This window comes from Capricornis sumatraensis, chromosome 6 (assembly GCF_032405125.1).
Source record: "Capricornis sumatraensis isolate serow.1 chromosome 6, serow.2, whole genome shotgun sequence".
NCBI classification, from domain to species: domain Eukaryota; kingdom Metazoa; phylum Chordata; class Mammalia; order Artiodactyla; family Bovidae; genus Capricornis; species Capricornis sumatraensis.
In genome coordinates, this window is record NC_091074.1 from 9,378,082 (window position 1) to 9,399,474 (window position 21,393).

At 44.8% G+C, this 21,393-nt stretch overlaps 1 protein-coding gene across 1 annotated transcript; it reads right to left on the minus strand.

Annotated features, from left to right (window-relative positions):
• Positions 1-1,588: 1,588 nt before the first annotated feature.
• Positions 1,589-19,820, minus strand: CBR4 (carbonyl reductase 4). Its single transcript, XM_068974686.1, has 5 exons — positions 19,679-19,820; positions 17,637-17,757; positions 16,876-17,012; positions 13,517-13,651; positions 1,589-1,781 (listed from the first exon to the last, which is right to left on the minus strand). Exons 1-5 carry the CDS (start codon positions 19,818-19,820, stop codon positions 1,603-1,605), a joined length of 714 nt encoding a protein of 237 aa, XP_068830787.1. The 3' UTR covers positions 1,589-1,602.
• Positions 19,821-21,393: the final 1,573 nt, after the last annotated feature.

Sequence of the window (21,393 nt, forward strand, 5' to 3'; positions counted from 1 at the left end):
GGGATGGGCGGAGGGCTGCAGTGGGCAACTCCAGCAGGCGTGCTAAGGCACCTGCCTGATGCCCTTCAGGTCCTCCTGCTTCGGTGTGCTTGTCTAACTTGCACTTGGCCTGCCAGGTCAACTTCTAGAGTATTCGGCCCAGTACAGCTGAGAGAGCCAATTCCTAGGCAGGTTGATAAGAAGTCCAGGGGTCCCTGAGGAGAGAGATGTCTGGGGTTCTCAAGGGAGAAGAAAAGACGAAAGCTTTTTTTTCTCTACATTCTTTAGTCTTAGTCACATAAAACATTTTTTTCTTTAAGCCCAGAACTGATGATTACACAACAAACAACTCAGTTTAAACTTTGTTCTAAGGTTTATATAACAACAATGTATCCTGCTTGAGCACAGTTTCTCCTTCCTGAAAACCTTCTAATCCTGATATCTTAAAATGTGTATTATGGGAGTGGGTCTGGTAGGATCTCTCTGTTGTTAAATTCTAATCCCGTTATCCTAAAATGTAAATTGTGGGAGTGGGTCTGGTAAAATTTTCACAAACTTGAGAAATTCTTTTATTGTAATAATTAATTAAAAAGTATCTAACCCCCTTGCTAACACTAGTGAGGGGGGCACTCTCTGTCCCCCTTCTGATGTCTGTGTCAGAAGCTTTCTCAGTCCCTTTCCGCTTTAATAAAACTCTTGCTCCACAAAAGCTCTTGAGTGATCAACCCTGGTCCCTGGTCCCCAAGTTAAATCTTCTTCGGAGATCACCAATCCAACACCGTTCACCGTAAGCTATCACAACAAAGTATCTAATGACAATCAGACTCATAGCTTTTCCTACTTGTGTAACAAAATGCATAAATTAAGATAACGTCTGTTTTATTACTCGCAAAATATCTAAACAGTTGGCCCTCTGCATCCGGCCTCAACAGCCACGGGTTCAACCAACTATGGATAGAAAATATATTTTTTAAAGTTTTTACTGTCTAAGTATGTTTTTTAAAGTTCCAAAAATCAACTATTTATATAGCATTTACACTGTGTTTCAACTATTTACACAGCATTTACACTGTGTTAGTATTATATGTAATCTAAGAATGACTCAGATTCCGGCTGCCCTGGTGGCTCAGTGGTAAAGAATCCACCTGCCAAAGCAGAAGACGAGGAGACACAGGTTCGATCCCTGGGTCGGGAAGATCCCTTGCAAAGGGAAATGGCAACCCACTCCAGTATTCTTGCTGGGAAAATTCCATGGACAGAGGAGCCTGGCCGGCTACAGTGTGAGGGGCTGCAAAGAGTCAGACACAAGTTAGTGACTGAACAACAACGGAGATGATGTGACGTATACAGAGGTTACACACAGACCCAGGACACTGTTTTCATAAGGGGCGGGAACGTCTGAAGACCAGGGCTCCTGAAGGGAATTCCTGTGAGGAGGGACTGGACACTAACACTGCCCATAAGACACGTGTCATTTGGAAAACGCAGCTGCTCTCCCACTGTTCTTTACAGACATATTTGTATGAAGACAGAAATCAACATCTGTAGCATCAGCAGGTTTGATTAGCAAACACAGGTACAACAGAGACTGCCCGTGACTCCAACAGCAGTGACGGGGCTCGGCTACACGGTGAGCTGCAGGCCGCCATCCACCACCAGGACGTGCCCTGTCACATACGGAGACTCTAAAAGAAATACGACCGCCTGGGCCACATCAAGGGCGTCTCCAAACCTCCCCAGAGGGATATTCTTCTTTAGATGTTCTTCGTTCAAGTCTTTCGTCATATCTGTGTGAATGAATCCTGAAAGAGAAACGTTTGCCTGTTTAGTTGAAAAGGGTAGACACTAAGAAACATTTGCTCAATTAAAAATATTCACTGCAGGAAATTTAATTTGAGATCATTAATAAATCTTGTTTTAGGAAACAGAATTTTGCTAATAATCAAACATTCGAGTCCTTATTTTTTTTGTTTAATTCAATGAAGAGTTACTCAACACTAAAATATTTGACCACCAAATATTTGGTCTAACTTTTAGCACAATATAGGTGGATGGATACAAACATGAATAAGAATTCCATTCCTCAATTCCATTCCTAAAGTTGAAGCTTCAATGCTTTGGCCACCTGATGTGAAGAGCTGACTCATTTGAAAAGACCCTGATGCTGGGAAAGATTGAGAGCAGGAGGAGAAAGGGATGACAGGGGATGAGATGGCTGGATGGCATCACTGACTCAAACGACATGAGTTTGAGTCAACTCCGGGAGTTGGTGATGGACAGGGAGGCCTGGCGTGCTGCAGTCCATGGGGTCGCAGAGTCGGGTACGACAGTGATTAAACAAGAACAAACTCCTCAACGAACCTGTAAGTCAGGGAGCCTAGCAGTGGCTGCCAGTCCAGAGCTGGGGGCAGAGGCCAGGTTGTGAGGAAGGCAGCTGTCCCTGGTGCTGGCATCTGCTCCTGGACACGATGTTGGACACGCAGAGTAGGAACCTGTCCCAAACCCAGGCACCATTCTCTCACTGCCAGAAGCTTACTTTTCAAATAATAGACTTTATTTTCTAGAGCAGCTGCAGGTTTACAGAAAAACTGATCAGAAAGGTGAGGGAGTCCCCACACAAGCCCCTATCACACTGCCTCCCCCAGCACCCCCTAAGTATTAACACCCTGCCTGAGTGTGCTACACGACGGACCAACAGAAAGTCACGGCTCACGTCAGGGTTCACCCGCTGGGTTGTACAGCTGTCTGGTTTTGACAAATGTATCACACCATGTATTCACCACTATACGCTCATGGACAGCAGCTTAACTGCCCTAAGTCTATATCTGCAGCTTAAAATTCATACATACCATCTCCCAAAGTCAAATAAAATTAAAAAAATGAAGGAATCAAGTCAAAAGTATGAAACCAGTCTCTAGTGGAACTAGTCCAGGCCCCTACCAAATTTCACTATTATTTTATGCTGCAGCTCGTGAACAACATGGTCCTGAATTACAAATACATTCACAACCAGGGCACTGCAAATAAACAGGCTCCTGGACTCTCTGTCATGCCTCAGAAGACCCTCGCAGGGCTATCAGTGTCTGTAAACACTCCATGCACCCACACTTATGCCTGTACTGTTTCCCAACGTCTGCTCCCTCCTCGACCCCAGAGGACTCTCTCCCAAAGCAATATGCCATTTTATGAAGCTCTGGAAATTCCGCATTACTGCTCATTTTACTACATACACATGTACAATGAATGCCTTTCAAGCTGGGCTGTAAAAATGAAAAACCCTTGTCGGTGCCACCGTGCGAAGATGACGTCATTGTGACTGCCACTGACCAGGTAGAGGCCTCGGTGGCTGCAAAGCCGGTTCTCCTTCAGCCAGCGAGGGAACGGAGGGACAGGAGCTCAGCTGAGAACACGGGTGCGGCAGCCGCACTCCACATCCATGACCACATGCTTGGTACACTTCTTCCAGACAGGAATGCCTTAGGAACCGACAGTCTTACTCATAAAAGCAAGGGCATGGTTCTTGTCCAGTGAGGGTTTATATCTGTCGGCTCCCAAGGAAATGAACTCCCTTCACCCATTTGTGGCTAGCTATGTTGCTGTTGCTGTTTAGTCGCTCAGCCATGTCAGCCTCTCTCGGGACCACATGGACTGCAGCCTGCCAGGCTCCTCTGTCCATGGGATTCTCCAGGCAAGAATACTGGAGTGGGCTGCCATTCCTTTCTCCAGGGGATCTTCCCGACTCAGGGATCAAACCCATGTCTCCTGCAGTGGCAGGTGGATCCTTTACCACTGAGCCAGCAGGGAAGGCCTGGCTAGTTACAGACAGCGTCTCACTTCCATATGGCTTGGTTACTATTTTAGTTTTGAACAGGTTGATCTATAGCAGAGATCTTACATTTAAATAAGACACCAGGATGTCAGCCTCCTTCACGCATCAGCACCACCACCTGCAGGATAAAGCTCCCTGCTTAGATGTCTGTTCTCTGACACAAGTTCCTAGGACCTAGAAAGACTTAAAATAAGCCCTGACACTTTTTTAGGGAGATAAGACTGTCGCCAAAAGCTAGACCAAGATTTTCACGAGAACAAGTGTGTGTGCCCTAATATCACATCTGTGAAAATGCACAGGGAGGCGGCGTGGCAAACCGCTGCCCGCAGAAGAGCACCGGAGAGCAGCGAGAGGCATGTCCGCCGCGTCTGCCAAGCTTCTGCAGCACCCGCCAGCCAGCCTCCACCCCAGTCATGAGCAAAAAGCTCCGCAACTAACAAAGACACCGAGGGTCCCCAGAGAAACCCGTGACTGCTGTGCCATCTGCCCAAATGTCACACGCTTTAGTCCTCAAAGGTTCAGTCTCCTGTGACACGCACTCACGTGCGGGCAAAATGAATCACGCACAAGTACTGCCGCAGTGTCAGCAGCTGAACCAGCAGAAGAGCAGAAGCAACACCAGAAGTGCCCACTGGGAGGCACAGGTCACAGGACCCCCGCGTACCCGTGAAACACACCGCCGGCTTCTACCACCTGAGGACAGACGGCCAGACACCCGTCTTCCGTGGACAGACGGGAGGCAGGTGAGTGGCTGGGGAAGGCTGGGGAGACTGAAGGAAATGGGGACTCCTGAACGCTCGGGGCTCCAGGGTTTCTTTCGGGATGATGAAAATACGTGTTCTCAAGTGGGCCACAGTGATGATGGAACAACTGTGTGACTGCACTCAACCCAGTACATCAGACAGTCTAAATGGGCGAATTACACTATGTCAGTTACACTGCCAGAAAGCTATTATTTAAGAAGTGAAACAGTTCTACATGTAATCACACGGACTCAACTCCAGCAGAGACCGCTCTATGAGGAAAGCAAGGTACAGACACTCTTACATGCGTGTGTTGTGAATGACACGTGCTGCTGCTACATGAGCGAACAAAGGCTGCTGCAATGGGCACCCGCATCGCTGAGCCCTGAGGGCCTCCGGGCAGACACCGACGGGCTGCTGCCCACTGCAGGCCGTGCCCTGCGGGACCCCGCCCCAACACTGCGCCTGTAGGGGTCTCAGGATGGGAGCCCAGGACGCTGGCCCGGGCGTTAGCTGAGCGCACGTCAGAGGAGTGACTTCAGGGAGCCCAGACACTTGCATCTTCATACACAGAGAAGCACTAGATTTCTTAATTTGAGAGGTCTGGTTTCCTCTAATAAACAGTAACCTTGTGATGTTCTGATGACCTGGCTTTCATCACAAAAACTCCCATGTATCTTGGCTCTTTGCATCAGTCCCTTAGAGCTATCGCAGAGGCTGCCTCATGGACAGAACACACACACATGTCAGTGGCTTATATATGAAATACAGAGAACACTATACACACACACACTTTACTGAGTTACATATGAAATACAGAGAAAACTACACACGCCACACACACACTTTACTCGGTAATACATGAAATACAGAGAAAACTATACACATCACACACACACTTAACTGGCTTATAGATGAACTGCAGAGAAAACGACATACACACACCATACACACTTCACTAGCTTGTAAGTGAAATACAGAGAAAAGCAGCTGCAGAGGTTGCCTCTGAGGAAGGCACTGAATGGCCAGAAGACAACTCACTTTTCACTGTAAGCTTCTCTGTACTTTTTAATTTGGTACCATGTGTTTGTATTATCTATTGAAAACACAGTTTTAAAAGTAATGTATCCAAAATAGATAGTTTCAATTTATCAAATATTCTGTTTCTCATGTTCAATAATAATCAGTAACATTTATCAACGACGGGAAATTCATAGCTAATGTAATACCAAAATTAGCAACTAACTTATCTTTAAAAAGTTAAAAATCATTAGGAAGCAAATGATAGGCTAATTTATTAATTTGCTTGTTCTTTGTTTTTCCTATTATGATTTGCTTTTTAACTGATTTTTCCTTCATCAGAATCTCCACTTGAAGGTGACCAGGAAAACTAACATTAAAAATAAACATATTCAACAACCCAGTCAAAAAGTGGAAAAAAAAAGACCTCAACAGACATTTCTCCAAAGAAGAAATACAGATGGCTAACAAACACATGAAAAGATGCTCAACATCACTCATTATTAGGGAAATGAAAACCAAAATCACAATGAGATACCACCTCACACCAGTCAGAATGATCATCATCAAAAAGTCTACAAACAATAAATGCTGGAGAGCATGTGGAGAAAAGGGAACCCTCTTGCACTGTTGGTGGGAATATAAACTGATACAGCCACTGCAGAAGACGGTATGGAGATTCCTTAAAAACCACCATGTGACCCAGCAATCCCACTCCTGGGCATATACCCTGAGGAAACCAAAACTGAAAAAAAAGACACACGTACCCCAGTGTTCACTGCAGCACTGCTTACCATAGCTGGAGCGTGGGAGCAACCTAGATGTCCACTGACAGACGGATGGGTAGAGAAGCGGTGAAACAGACACACCACAGAATATTACTCAGCCACGCAAGGGAACACAGTTGAGTCAGTCCTGAGGACCCAATGGATGAACTTAGAGCCTATTACTCAGAGTGAAGTAAGTCAGAAGGAGAAAGATAAATATCGTATACTAATGCATATACACAGAATCTAGAAAGAGGGCACTGAAGAATGCATTTTCAGGGCAGCAGTGGAGAAACAGACATAGAGAACAGACCTATGGAAAAGGAGGGAGGGGAGGAGAGAGTGAGATGTATGGAGAGAGTAAAGTGGAAACTTACATCACCATATGTAAAATAGATAGCCAATGGGAATTTGCTGTGTGACTCAGGGAACTCAAACAGGCTCTGTAGCAACCTAGAGGGGTGGGATGGGAGGGAGGTTCCAGAGGGAGGGGATATATATACACCCTATGGCTGGTACATGTTACTGTCTGACAGAAAACAACAAACTTCTGAAAGTAATTATCCTTCAACTAAAAAGTTAATAAACTTAAAAATATAAAAATATTAATTCCGATGTTTCTCAGCTCTGTTCAAAGATCTGAAGAATCTGGTTGAAATCACTATCTAAAATTAACAAATAACCCATAGAATCAATTAGATGCTACCATTTCAGCTTGTACTTCGCTTCTGGTTACTGAAGCATATCCATACCAGGCTTATAGCATAGTCAATCTCATATATTACACTACAGCCAATATAACATAGTAAAGGTCACTCTACTCAATATCCACACTTCTGGCAACAGGTTTTCTCTTTCCTGCAGTGTAAATTGCACTGGAAAGTAATATCTCTAGAAAGGCTACACAAGCACACTTCCCTAACACTCATAAAATTTCCCTTTGGACCAAACTGAATTCGCACTGTTTAGTCTGTTGCCTTAACAACTAATTGACTGACAGAATTCAGCATTCCTTCTCCGGCATTTCCATAGCATCATGCGGGTACCTACTTTGCATTCATCACATGGCAGTGTAATTATCTGTTTACACGCCTGTCTTTCCCACTGCACTTATTTCCCTGTGACACAAACACCTTATTCGTGTTTATAATCTGGAGCACTGCCAACCCTGGCACACGGGACACACTCAGGGAGTCTGCTGAATAAGTTACTAGAAGTGAGGCACACTTACATCATGCTCAAAGCATGCAGCTTGCAGCTCACTGTGACCCAGAGCTGACTCTCCATCACCCACACTACTACAATCCAAACAGCGGGAAGCACATAACAGACGCCCCCAACCCACAAACCATCTACTTTGCACATTAAAGTCGGCTAACACTAACACCCAACTGGGCCGCACGAAGCGCGCACACACACACAGCACCGTCAAGACCACAGGGCCACTACGGGATTACCTTTAAAAAAAGAATGCACCTATCGAGTCACTTCTCAAATGTTTACAGATATGGAGCCACTCAATGGGTACACAGGCCACTCCTGACAGTGCCCCAGTCCCTGCTGGTGGGCAGCTCTGGGCCACACTGGGCAGAGTGGCCCAGGTCGCCCTCAGCCTCCTCACGAACCCCCAGCGCACCAGCCACAGTGCCCTCAGCAAGCTGGGACAGAGGTCCCGTGGCAGCCAGCAAAAGTACAGGAGGGCATCCATTGTCTTTGAAAGCACAATAACCAAGCCTACCGTCATACCAGCTCACGAGAGAGAACGCAGATTGGAGTTTTAGCACCTTTTTATTAGTCTCAACTAATCCAGGCAATATTTATGAACTAGTAATTTGTCAAAAGGCAAATAACATAAAGGTAAAAGTTACAAAATTGGAAGATCCAGACAGTTTAGAAAGATCATATTATGAAAAACACAGAAAGACCTAAAGTTTGTACGATATAAAAGGAATCACACAGAGGCCCCTTCACTCACTAAAGAAGCAACTACAGCTACAATCACTGTTAAAATCGACTACTTCAGAGTCACTTTTCAAAAGAATTTCTCCCTCCTAAGTCTGGGTAAAGTATCTTTTTTCCTTCAAATTCCTCTGTGTTGAAATTCTAATGTGAATATGGGGTAGCTCTCTGAGGCACAGTGACACCCAGTGAAAGGCATCTTCTCCATTTTGAAAACAAACGTATGTGACCTGTGATATTAATACTTTCTTCTCTACAAACACTGGCTTTCTGGAGTACAGGCTGACCTTGATTTAAGGGGCCTTGCAGATACTGCATTTTTGGTTTTTTTACAAGTTGCAGGTTTGTGGTAACTCCGGATCAAGCAAGTCGATCAGTGTCATTTTCCCAACAGCCTTTGCTCAGTTCACGACTCTGGGTCACATTTTGGTGAGTCTTACAGTATTTCTGACTTTTCATTATTACTGTATTTGCTGTGCTGTCTGTAATCAGTGACCACTGATGTCAGCACTACAGACTGACTCACTGAAGGTTCAGATGATGGTGAGCATTTTTTAGCAATAAAGTATTTTTTAGTTTATTTTTAACTAGAGGAGAATTGCTTTACAATGTTGTGTTGGTTTCTGCCGTTCAACAACATCAATCAGCCACAGGTACATATATAAACCCTCCCTCGAGATCCTGCCTCCCACCCACCCTCCCATCTCCACTCTCCAGGTTGTCAGAGCAGTGGGATGAGCTCTGCGTGTTAGACAGAAACTTCCCATTAGCCATCTATTTTACATACAGTAATACATGTTTCAACTTCCCTGGTGGCTCAGACAGCAAGGTCTGATGCTGTGAAGAGCAATATTGCATAGGAACCTGGAATGTTAGGTCCATGAATCAAGGCAAATTGGAAGTGGTCAAACAGGAGATGGCAAGGGTGAACATCAACATTCTAGGCTTCAGAGAACTAAAATGGACTAGAATTGGGGAATTTAACTCAGATGACCATTATATCTACTACTGTGGGCAGGAATCCCTCAGAAGAAATGGAGTAGCCATCATGGTCAACAAAAGAGTCCGAAATGCAGTATTTGAACGATCTCTGTTCGTTTCCAAGGCAAACCATTCAATATCACAGTAATCCAAACCTATGCCCCAACCAGTAATGCTGAAGAAACTGAAGTTAAACGGTTCTATGAAGACCTTCAAGACCTTTTAGAACTAACACCCAAAAAAGATGTCCTTTTCATTATAGGGGACTGGAATGCAAAAGTAGGAAGTCAAGAAACACCTGGAGTAACAGGCAAATTTGGCCTTGGAATGCGGAATGAAGCAGGGCAAAGGCTAATAAATGCACTGGTCATAGCAAACACCCTCTTCCAACAACACAAGAGAAGACTCTACACATGGACATCACCAGATGGTCAACACCGAAATCAGACTGATTATATTCTTTGCAGCCAAAGATGGAGAAGCTCTATACAGTCAGCAAAAACAAGACCAGGAGCTGACTGTGGCTCAGATCATGAACTCCTTATTGCCAAATTCAGACTCAAATTGAAGAAAGTAGGGAAAACTGCTATGACCTCAATCAAATCCCTTATGATTATACAGTGGAAGTGAGAAATAGATTTAAGGGCCTAGATCTGATAGAGTGCCTGATGAACTATGGATGGAGGTTTGTGACACTGTACAGGAGACAGGGATCAAGACCATCCCCATGGAAAAAAATGCAAAAAAGCAAAATGGCTGTCTGGGGAGGCCTTACAAATAGCTGTGAAAAGAAGAGAAGTGAAAAGCAAAGGAGAAAAGGAACGATATAAGCATCTGAATGCAGAGTTCCAAAGAATAGCAAGAAGAGATAAGAAAGCCTTCTTCAGTGATCAATGCAAAGAAATAAAGGCAAACAACACAATGGGAAAGACTAGACATCTCTTCAAGAAAATTAGAGATACCAAGAGAACATTTCATGCAAAGATGGGTTCGATAAAGGACAGAAATGGTATGGACCTAACAGAAGCAGAAGATATTAAGAAGAGGTGGCAACAATACACAGAAGAACTATACAAAAAAGATTTTCACGACCCAGATAATCACGATGGTGTGATCACTTATCTAGAGCCAGACATCCTGGAATGTGAAGTCAAGTGGACCTTAGGAAGCATCACTACGAACAAAGCTAGTGGAAGTGGAATTGCACTATTTCAGTTGAGCTATTTCAAATCCTAAAAGATGATGCTGTGAAAGTGCTGCACTCAGTATGCCAGCAAATTTGGAAAACTCAACAGTGGCCACAGGATTGGAAAAAGTCAGTTTTCATTCCAATCCCAAAGAAAGGCAATGCTAAAGAATGCTCAAACTACCGCACAATTGCACTCATCTCACTTGCTAGCAAAGTAATGCTCAAAAGTCTCCAAGCCAGGCTTCAATAGTATGTGAACCATGAACTTCCAGATGTTCAAGCTGGTTTTAGAAAAGGCAGAGGAACCAGAGATCAAATTGCCAACATCCGCTGGATCACTGAAAAAGCAAGAGAGTTCCAGAAAAACATCTTTTTCTGCTTTATTGACTATGCCAAAGCCTTTGACTGTGTGGATCACAACAAAGTGTGGAAAATTCTGAGAGGTGGGAATACCAGACCCTGACCTGCCTCTTGAGAAATCTGTATGCAGGTCAGGAAGCAACAGTTAGAACTGGACATGGAACAACAGACTGATTCCAAATCAGGAAAGGAGTACATCAAAGCTGTATATTGTCACCCTGCTTATTTAACTTATATGCAGAGTACATCATACAAAATGCTGGGCTGGATGAAGCATAAGTTGGAATCAAGGTTGCCAGGAGAAATATCAATAACCTCAGATATGCAGATGACACCACCCTGATGGCAGAAAGTGAAGAACTAAAGAGCCTCCTGATAAAAGTGGAAGAGGAGAGTGAAAAATCTGCCTTAAAACTCAATATTCAGAAAACTAAGATCATGGCATCCAGTCCCATCACTTCATGGTAAATAGATGGGGAAACAATGGAAACAGTGACAGACTTTATTTTCTTGGGCTCCAAAATCACTGCAGATGGTGATTGTAGCCGTGAAATTAAAGACGCTTGCTTCTTGGAAGAAAAGCTATGACCAACCTAGACAACATATTAAAAAGCAGAGACATTACTTTGCCAACAAAGGTCCGTCTAGTCAAAGCTATAGTTTTTCCAGTAGTCATGTATGGATATGAGAGTTGAACCATAAGGAAGGCTGAGTGATGAAGAATTGATGCTTTTGAACTGTGGTGTTGGAGAAGACTCAAGAGTCCCTTGGACTGCAAGGAGATCCAACCAGTCCATCCTAAAGGAAACAGGTCCTGAATATTCATTGGAAGGACTGATGTTGAAGCTGAAACTCCAATACTTTGGCCACATGATGCAAAAAACCAACTCACTGGAAAAGACCCTGATGCTGGAAAAGATTGAAGGTGGGAGGAGAAGGGGACGACAGAGGAGGAAATGGTTGGATGGCATCACCAGTGTGATGGACATGAGTTTATGTAGGCTCCAGGAATTGGAGATGGACAGGGAAGCCTGGCATGCTGTAGTCCATGGGGTCACAAAGAGTCGGACACGACTGAAAAACTGAACTGATACGTACCTAAGCTTCTTTATCCATTCAGCTATTGATTGACATCTAGGTTGCTTCCATGTCCTAGCTACTGTAAATAGTGCTACAGTGAACACTGGTGTACCTGTGTCTTATTGAGCAATGTGGAGCGTATTTTCACGTGTTTATTGCTCATCTAGATTTCTTCTTGGCAGAAATGTCTGTTTAGGTCTTCTCATTTTTTGATTGGGTTGTTTCTGTTTCCCATATTGAGCTGCATGAGCTGCTTATATATTTTAGAGATTAATTCTTTGTCAATTGTTTGTTTGCAATTATTTTCTCCCATTCTGAGGGTTGCCTTTCCATCTTATTTATAGTGTCTTTTGCTGTGCAAAAGCTTTCAAGTTTAATTAGGTCTCATTTGCTTTTTTTTTAAAATTTCCATTAGTTTAGGAGATGGGTCAAAGAGGATCCGATCTTGTGGTATTTTTAAATTAAGGTATGAACACTGGTTTTTTAGATACAGTGTTACTGCACATTTAATAGACTACAGTACAGTATAAACATAATTTTTATGTGCTTTGGGAAACAAAGTTTGCTGACTGCTTTACTGTGATACGCGTTCTGCTGGGTGTCTGGAACCAAACCCGCAGAGTCTCTCAGGTTATCAGTAAGTCGGTTACTGCAGGCGATTATGTCATGAAATGTGCAAAGGACATCACCAAGGCAGCCTTGTTGGATTACCTCCTCTGATTCGTACTGTTATGAAAAGCACATTGTATGACAGTGCTACTCAGATATTTTAAATATAAAGATGTGTTATTTCTTTAATCTAGATGCAGGGACTATATTAGGGAATGGATGCATTGTTTGAAAAGTTCTGCTTTGACAAACTGATGACATCTAAATTAGCAAACACTGTATCCCAGTGAGCAGCAAGTCGATAACACATCCCCAAAGAGGACAAAGACAATTAAAATGCAAACAGTTCTGCAAAGGGATACAACTTGGGCCCAACTGCAGTATATATGTCACCAATACGCCTCACCCCATTTACTTGACATTTGTACATTCAGTTCTTGAGAGTTCCAAGTTATGCCTGACTTTAAAATGGGGAGTTTCTCTTGTGTCCAGCACAGATACAGCATGCCTGGCCTGAGTCTCAGCCCCCAGCCCCATCAGACAGAGTTCAAACCCCACCATCACCATGCTCCATGTTTCTTGTGGGGTCCCTGCTCCTGTCCCCAGACTCCTGAGAAGTGCTTGGTGACAGTGGTGTCCTTACTAACACAAGACCAGTCTTTGCTATTATTTTATAAAACCATGCTGCTAAGTCGCTTCAGTCGTGTCCGACTCTGTGCAACCCCATAGACGGCAGCCCACCAGGCTCCCCCGTCCCTGGGATTCTCCAGGCAAGAACACTGGAGTGGGTTGCCATTTCCTTCTCCAATGCATGAAAGTGAAAAGTGAAAGTGAAGTCACTCAGTCGTGCCCGACTTAGCGACCCCATGGACTGCAGCCTACCAGGCTCCTCTGTCCATGGGATTTTCCAAGGCAAGAGTACTGGAGTGGGTTGCCATTGCCTTCTCCGTTTATAAAACCATAGATTCACATAAATTAAAAGAAAAAAGTTTCCACTCACCTGGTGCAACTACATTCACTCTAATTTTCTTTTTTGCTACTTCTTTGGCAAGAGCACGTGAAAATCCGACTAATCCTCCTTTACTGGCACTGTATACAGACTGGCCAGAATTGCCTTTTAAACCAATAACACTTCCTAGAAAAAGAAATGAGAGCAAATTCAAACCACATTCATGGGGTCATTATTCTGCACGTTCAGACAGTCTGTAGTAAACAGACAAGGTATAAGCCCTTACCTTTTGCTAAAATGAGGAATACTAACGATTGTCATTTGAGTAGCAAGACTTAAGAGTCTGAGTCTGCTCAGAAACAGGGGCCAAAAGAAGCTCATGTAGAACCCAGAGGACTAGGCAGGGGCTGAGAACTGATCCACTAAATGACAGGCACTTCATACTCATCTCTGAGGAGGTGGAACATGATAAAAAGTCTACAGAGTTTATAGAGGCTTCCAGGAGGAAGAGGTTAAAACCAGAACAGATAAGCCAGGTCAAGACTGATTTTATGACGTACAACACAGGCATGAGGTTTTTATTCCCAGCTAAAAAACAGTTCATTTGAAGATAAATTTTATTAAATTTCAACTACTGTTGATTAAATTAGCAAAGCTTCTACTGTAAACTTTTTGTAAAATTGTAATTTAGTTACCTTCAGAGATGTATCAACTTGTACTGCCTAATATAAAGATTCTTGGGTGGCTCAATTATATGAATTTGAAAGAATAATTTATAACCCAAGTATCCACTGTATGCAAATAAATTCTTGCAGAACAGAAGTTGGGGAAGTCATTTTCTGCATCAGTGACCTGTATATGTAATGTAGGGTAAGGGAGTTAGAGAAGACAAGGTTTGGAAAAAGAACCAGACCAGCACTTTACAGGAACAGATCACCTTTAATGAGGCGAGAAGGGGCAGCACTCAGATTAGTGAGCTGCTGCACTAACCCAAGGAAAGAGTAAGGATACATAGGCATGTATGTGGAAAGCTACTGTCTTAAGGGGACCTGTTCTTCTCCAAGGTTGTTCCGAGTAGTTATCTCTTAAATGGCTGGGGCAAGGAATTCTGGAGATCGGCCAGAGGCTAGACAGGCTGGGAGCTGGTAATCAACCTTGATGTCCATTTTTTTCTTTGGGTGAGAGAGTTCTTTGTTTTGCACAGAATGGTGGTGAGGACCTGGCTGCTGCTGCTGCTAAGTCACTTCAGTCGTGTCCGACTCTGTGCGACCCCAGAGATGGCAGCCCACCAGGCTCCCCCATCCCTGGGATTCTCCAGGCAAGAACACTGGAGTGGACTGCCATTTCCTTCTCCAATGCATGAAAGTGAAAAGTGAAAGTGAAGTTGCTCAGTCATGTCCGACTCTTAGCGACCCCATGGACTGCAGCCTACCAGGCTCCCCTGTCTATGGGATTTTCCAGGCAAGAGTACTGGAGTGGGGTGCCATTGCCTTCTCCGGGAGGACCTGGAGGGGAGTTTTAACTCCAGGCTATTTTGAGCCATGTAACTTTCCTTCATGTAATATAAAAAGTAACCGAGAACCTCACAAAATTTTTGAGAAAGTAATTTAATTTTAGAAAAAAAAAAAAAAACACTCCAAATACTTCTTATGATCAGCAAGTCCAAGAATAAAATATTTATCCATATTAGGTGTTATATGTTAGTTAATGACAAAGGAAGAAAAAGGAGGAGTACACAGAGAGTGAAAAAGACACTCTGATCAGACAGAGGAAATGCAGGTGGATAGAGAAAGGGGTTTGGGGGAGGAAGAGAAACAAGGAGAAACACAAAAAATAAAAGTACAGACTTGGAGGCAAGGCTGAGCAGGAGGCTTGAACAGCCGTGGTTCCACCACACACAGCTGTTCCTCTGCGAAGTGGTAACTTCTGAAATACCAACGTCCTTTCCAGAAATTTACAGTAACCCCTTTGGTCATAAGAGACCCCTGCTGCTGCTGCTGCTGCTGCTGCTAAGTCGCTTCAGTCGTGTCCGACTCTGTGCGACCCCATAGACGGCAGCCCACCAGGCTCCTCCGTTCCTGGGATTCTCCAGGCAAGAACACTGGAGTGGGTTGCCGTGTCCTTCTCCAATGCATGAAAGTGAAGAGTGAAAGTGAAGTCGCTCAGTCGTGTCCGACTCTTAGCGACCCCATGGACTCTAGCCTATCAGGCTCCTCCACCCATGGGATTTTCCAGGCAAGAGTACTGGAGTGGGCTGTTATAGAGACCCCTAACTTATTTTCAATAGTCTATTTTATTGACTTACAGCACAAGTCTAAAAGTCTGCATGTAAGCAAAAGGCTGATAGGGGATTTGTTTTGTGCATGTCTAAAGAGGGGATGTTTCAGAGCTGAACAAATACACCCCCTTTACCAGGAGAGATGTGCATGGTAGTATACCAGCTTACAAGAACCCAGATCATTACCTGGCTATGTCAGAAAGCAAAAGTCAGCTCAGTTACTAATCTTTCAGAAGAAAATCGACCTCTCACGTTTTTAAGGGTAAATGTCCAAAACGTTCTAATTCTTATTAGCACAATATTCTTTCCTTTAGTCAATTTCAAAAAGGAAGCACTCTGTATTCTGGCTTGGAAAGACACTTCCTGTTTTAGAGTAGGGTCACTTACTCTAAGGAGCCGCATCCCTTTTTTGCGGCCTATAAGGTATCACCACTTAAATGGGAGGTGGCGGGCATGCTGCTATTCTCAATTTACCACATTGAAACAAAATCTCAAGTCACTCTGTGTTTTAAAGTCTACAGGCACACACTCCACTCTGCCCTATGGGGCAGGTGAACTGAAGCCCAGGAGTTACTTAACATCCATTCTAACACTGAAAAGGTTATCCTCTTAAGTAAACCTCCTCACAGACCTCTGTGCTGGATTTACTAGTGACACACACAGCTGCTACAGAGGTCATTTTTTAGCCCTCACCAACTGCAAGTTTTTCTTTCCTTGATCACATTTTGAAAATGTGGTTTCATGTAAGAATCAGGGTGCCCAATTTTTCTTAAACATGCAAAAGAGCGGGTCAAACTGAACCACATTTGTGTACAGCAACAACCTGCTGGATTGGAGCTATTCCACACAGCCTCTGGACACCAAAGCCAGGTGCCTCAGGTCAGGTATCTCCCGGCAGTGCTGTCACTTCCCCAGTACCTGGTGGTGTCACTCCATAACACCTGCTTGACCACTAGAAGGATGTGAATGGGTGATTCGTGTTTCACCTATTAATCAGTTTATAAAATGCTTTTTCCATGGGTAATAAAGACACATTCTGTCCAAGTTTCACAGGTAAATAAACTCCAAATCAGTTGATTAAATTTCTGTGGTGCCATGAGATAATACTATACACGCAGAGGTAAAGACTCACCTACATTCACAATGGACCCTCTCTGCTGTTTAATCATTGTCTTCAGGGCAGCTCTACAGGTCAGCATGGAGCCCAGGAGGTTAGTATGGAGCTGAGACAGCATATCTTCAGTATTTGTCCTTACTAAGAGGTTATCCCTACCAAAAAAGCAAAATCAAACCAAAACAATCCCATGTGATTTAAAAATGGGGCAAGACAAATTAAAAAGTCAAGAAATAGATAACATTTTTTTTCTAAAAGTAGAATATAAGAAGAGCTTTGCCTCTGAGTTAGAACACCTGGAGAGCCCATTTTAAACTTGATCTGTGAGGAAACATATAGTCACAACAGTGGTAACCTAAAAGGAAGTACTAATTGGGAAGAAAACAAGAGTCTTCTGGATTTCTGGTAAAGTTCTTCAGCTCAATATGGGTGTTGATTACAATGTTAAAACTAAACTGTACCCTTAATATGTACACTTCCCAGGCATTATATTACACCTGTACTACACACACATATAACTATTCCAATAGTACACGTTTAGTTCAAAAGGGTTTTTTTACTCTGTAATAACATTTTGACACACACAAAAACTAAATGAAACCCTTATTATAATCTCAATATAAAACAATGAAAAGAGAGTGCAGCTTGACAGACCAAATTTTAAAATACATAACTTTTCTTCCAATTAGAAGTAAAACAAGTTAATATACTAACTCATATTGATCAAAAGAAAATTAGGAGGAAAAAAAATTAGAAATGTACTTAAATTTGTGACCAACCTGTTAATTCCAGCTGCATTTACCAAGAAATTAACACGACCTAAATTTTTCTCTATCTCTTCAAACGTATTTTGAACATCATGTTCTTTGGCAACATCACAGCTCAATGCCAAATGATCTCCTACACAACAAAATTAAATTAGAGTTACTAATAAAGTATACCTTGGTTGTAGAAATGATGCAGTACACACTCATCAAACATCTACTATGAGCTAGTGTCAGTGAAGTGAAGTCGCTCAGTCATGTCCAACTCTTTGCGATCCCATGGACTGTAGCCTACCAGGCTCCTCCATCCATGGGATTTTCCAGGCAATAGTACTGGAGGGGGGTGCCATTTCCTTCTCCAGGGGATCTTCCCAACCCAGGGATCGAACCTGGGTCTCCCTCATTGTAGACAGACGGTTTACCATCTGAGCCACCAGGGAAGTCCTGTGAGCTAGTGTAGTAGTGTCAATTATTCAGTCATGTTCCCCTCAGGAGGGTCTGACTCTTTGCAACCTTTTGGACTGTAGCCCCCCAGGCTCCTCTGTCCGTGGAATTCTCCAGGTAAACATACTGGAGTGGGTAGCCATTTCCCTTCTCCAGGTGATCTTCCCAACCCAGGGATCCAAACCGAGTCTTCCTGCATTGCAGAGGGATTCTTCACCGTCTGAGCCACCAGGGAGGCCTTAGATCTGTTCTATCCAGAACTCGAGATAAAGGACGATTGAGTCCCAGATTCCTGATCGCATGAGTTCAGTCTAAGAAACTGGATGGAGGAAGGCGGGGAACAAGCAGAAGCAAAGTAACACAACAGAATGTAACCCGTAAAGCACCTTTTTAAGGGGAGCACCTTTCCCATGTTTGTAACACTTTGTATGAGTCACCTACAAATATCTACAGTTGTGACACTGACCCTATGCCATTTAGCTCAGCAGTTCTCAGTTTTATATTCCTGTTTTGTAAATTTGAGACAGTCCCAGCGGCTTAGCAGTAAAAAATCTGCCTGCAATACAGGAGGCACAAGAGACACGAGTTCAATCCCAGGGTTGGGAAGATCCCCTGGAGAAGGAAACGGCATCCCACTCCAGTATTCTTGCCTGGAGAATTCCATGGACAGAGGAGCCTGGTGCAGCTACTGTCCATGGGGTTGCAAAGAGTGGAACACGACTGAACACGCTTGCATATATACGCTTAATGTTTAATTCAGTTACATTCTTGTCGAACTGGTTTCCTGGCTTTGAAATAAACTCTAGGGTTTTTCTGTTTAACTATGGCACAATCTTACATGGCTATTACTATAGCGTGACTATTAGAAGAGATGAAACAAAGCAGGAAGCTGTTTTTTAAAATGCTGAAAGCACAAATCATGAAAAAAAATTTACTAAAAACTGTTACCTGCTTTTTTAAAAGTCCACTTTCTGGAATGTTTAAATACAAAAAAAAAAAAGAAAATTAAGCTTCAAAGAAAGCAGTCTTTATTCAACATTATACCACTTAACACTGCCGTTTTTTAAAAAAAAAAAGGGAAACAATTATTTTCCGGCTAACCTTGAGTGGTACATTAACACTAAAATTACCTTCTTAAACCTCTGGAGACCTATGTGAAGAAAGTTGCCCCGACAGTGAACTAGGTGCCTCTGAGCCCAGCCCTCCTAACTCTAGCTGCGAGCTCGATCCTTCACAGCACCCCGTCTCACTACCAGCCAGAGCCTAAATTCGCAAAGCAACTGCGAATCCATTCCTAATAGACAGGGGGGGATGAAATTTTAGCGGAATTTGGCGGAACAATCTCACTGTCCCTTGGTGAAGGGCATCAGGGCATAACAGTGCTTCAACGCTGTGGACGCCGGGAAGCGAGCCCACGCACACCGCGTACTAGAGCAGCCGCCAGCGGCCCGAGGCGGCACTGCCTGCGCATGCGCACGCGCGCGGGCCTCCGCGTGAGACCCGAGCACGTCTGCGCCACCCCTCGCCCAGCATGGCGGGGAGGGCACCCAAGGCGGCTTCTCGTACCCACACTGGCCGCGCGAAGAGGGGGTGCGACCCCGGTCGGTACCCACCGCCCAGGTCCCCGGCCGCGGCTCTGGCCCCCTCCAGATTCCGGGCGACGATGGCCAATCGATACCCTCTCTGGGCCATCAAGCGGGCCACCGCCCTGCCGATGCCCCGGGAGCCTCCGAACACGGCGCACACCTTGTCCATCTGGGACGCGGAGCCGCAGGCCCGGGGGAAGAGGCTACAAGAGACGACCCTTCCCAACGGCCTCGGCAGATTCACACAGCGCGGCGCGCTCAAACTGATTAGCGGGCCCACGGCTCTCGCCGCCGGATTGGAACCGGTGCGGGCCCCAAAACCCAGAGCGCCACGACCGCTAGTCACGTTGGCGCGTCGACGTCACCGCGCACGTGCTCCGGGCGGCGCGCCCCCGGCGAATGCCAACGTGGGCCGGCGGGACAGTACAAGGGCCGCACTGCACGCTGGGACTTGTAGTCTTGGTGCAGGCGGAAGGGCGTGGGGCGGTGCTGGGAGAGAAGGGCTCCAGGCTCGGGGCGGGGGCCTGCCCTGTAGGAAGTGGTCTTTGGGCATCGGGGTTGCTAACACACTGGATTCTGGATGTTATGGGTTAAATCAAGGTCGTGCCGGGCAGGGATTCGGGCATGAGGACCCGGATATGTGCTCCAGGTTGTGTTTGGCTGAGACCCAAAGGAGTGGCACGTGCGTCAGACTGCCAGCAGACCTCAGTCCTCCTGTTGTGGAATTTGATTCCTGTGCCTGCCTGCATATCTTGCATTGCACGCAGATTCTTTACCATCTGAGCCACCAGGGAAGCCCATCAAACCAAAATTTTGGAGTTTGGAGCAGAACGTTTTATTGCAAGGCTGTAATAGGGAACAACAAATCTGACCCCATATTGGGTCAATTGTTTTACTATAACCTTTGTAGTCTATGGTTTCTGCTTTGGGTTAAGAATGTTGCCTATAGCCTAAAATATACAGGCGAGCCCATAATCAAGTCTCTGCCCTTTAAAAGGTAACATTTTTCCAACAAAAGTTTTAAAACAGAGAATAACATTTGTCTTGGAGGTTTATAGGGTCTTTGTGACCTGACCTACTTGGACGTCTGTGAGAACATGAAATTCTTGTGCCAGGTTTGCAAAACCAGCCATCCCTTTAAAAATGGTTTGCTGAAACCCTTCAGCGACTTTGGGGGTTCCTTGGATGCAAGGCGCCAGTCTCCTTGCATGGCCCTTCAATAAGCCTTTCTCTGCCCCAGATGCCAACCTTTGGTGTCATTGGCCCCACTGTGCATCTAGCACAGGAATGCAACAGTTTTGGCGAACGTGTTTATATGGGCAAAATTTCCTAGGAGGTTTGCGTAGTCTGTGGAGCTTCGCTGGTGGCTCAGTAAAGATTCCACCTGCCAGTGCAGGAGCCAGAGGGTACACAGGTTCACCCTGGGTCAGGAAGATCCTCTGGAGAAGGAAATGGCTACCCATTCCAGTATCCTTGCCTGGAGAATCCCATGGACAGAGGAGCCTGGCGGGCTGCAGTCCATAGGTCACAAAGAGTCAGACACGACTGAATGATGACTAATACAGGCTGCAAAGTTCCTAACCCTCTTCTGACTCGGTGGTGGTGAGGTAACAGAGTGGTGCGCTAGGTAGCTCCATCATCAGCCTCTGGTTCCAAACACTCTGGGGTCCCCATGCTTGCGCTCAGCCGGAAGTCACCATCAAACTGGGTGGGGCCTTAGTTCCTGCAGAACAACTCAGAGA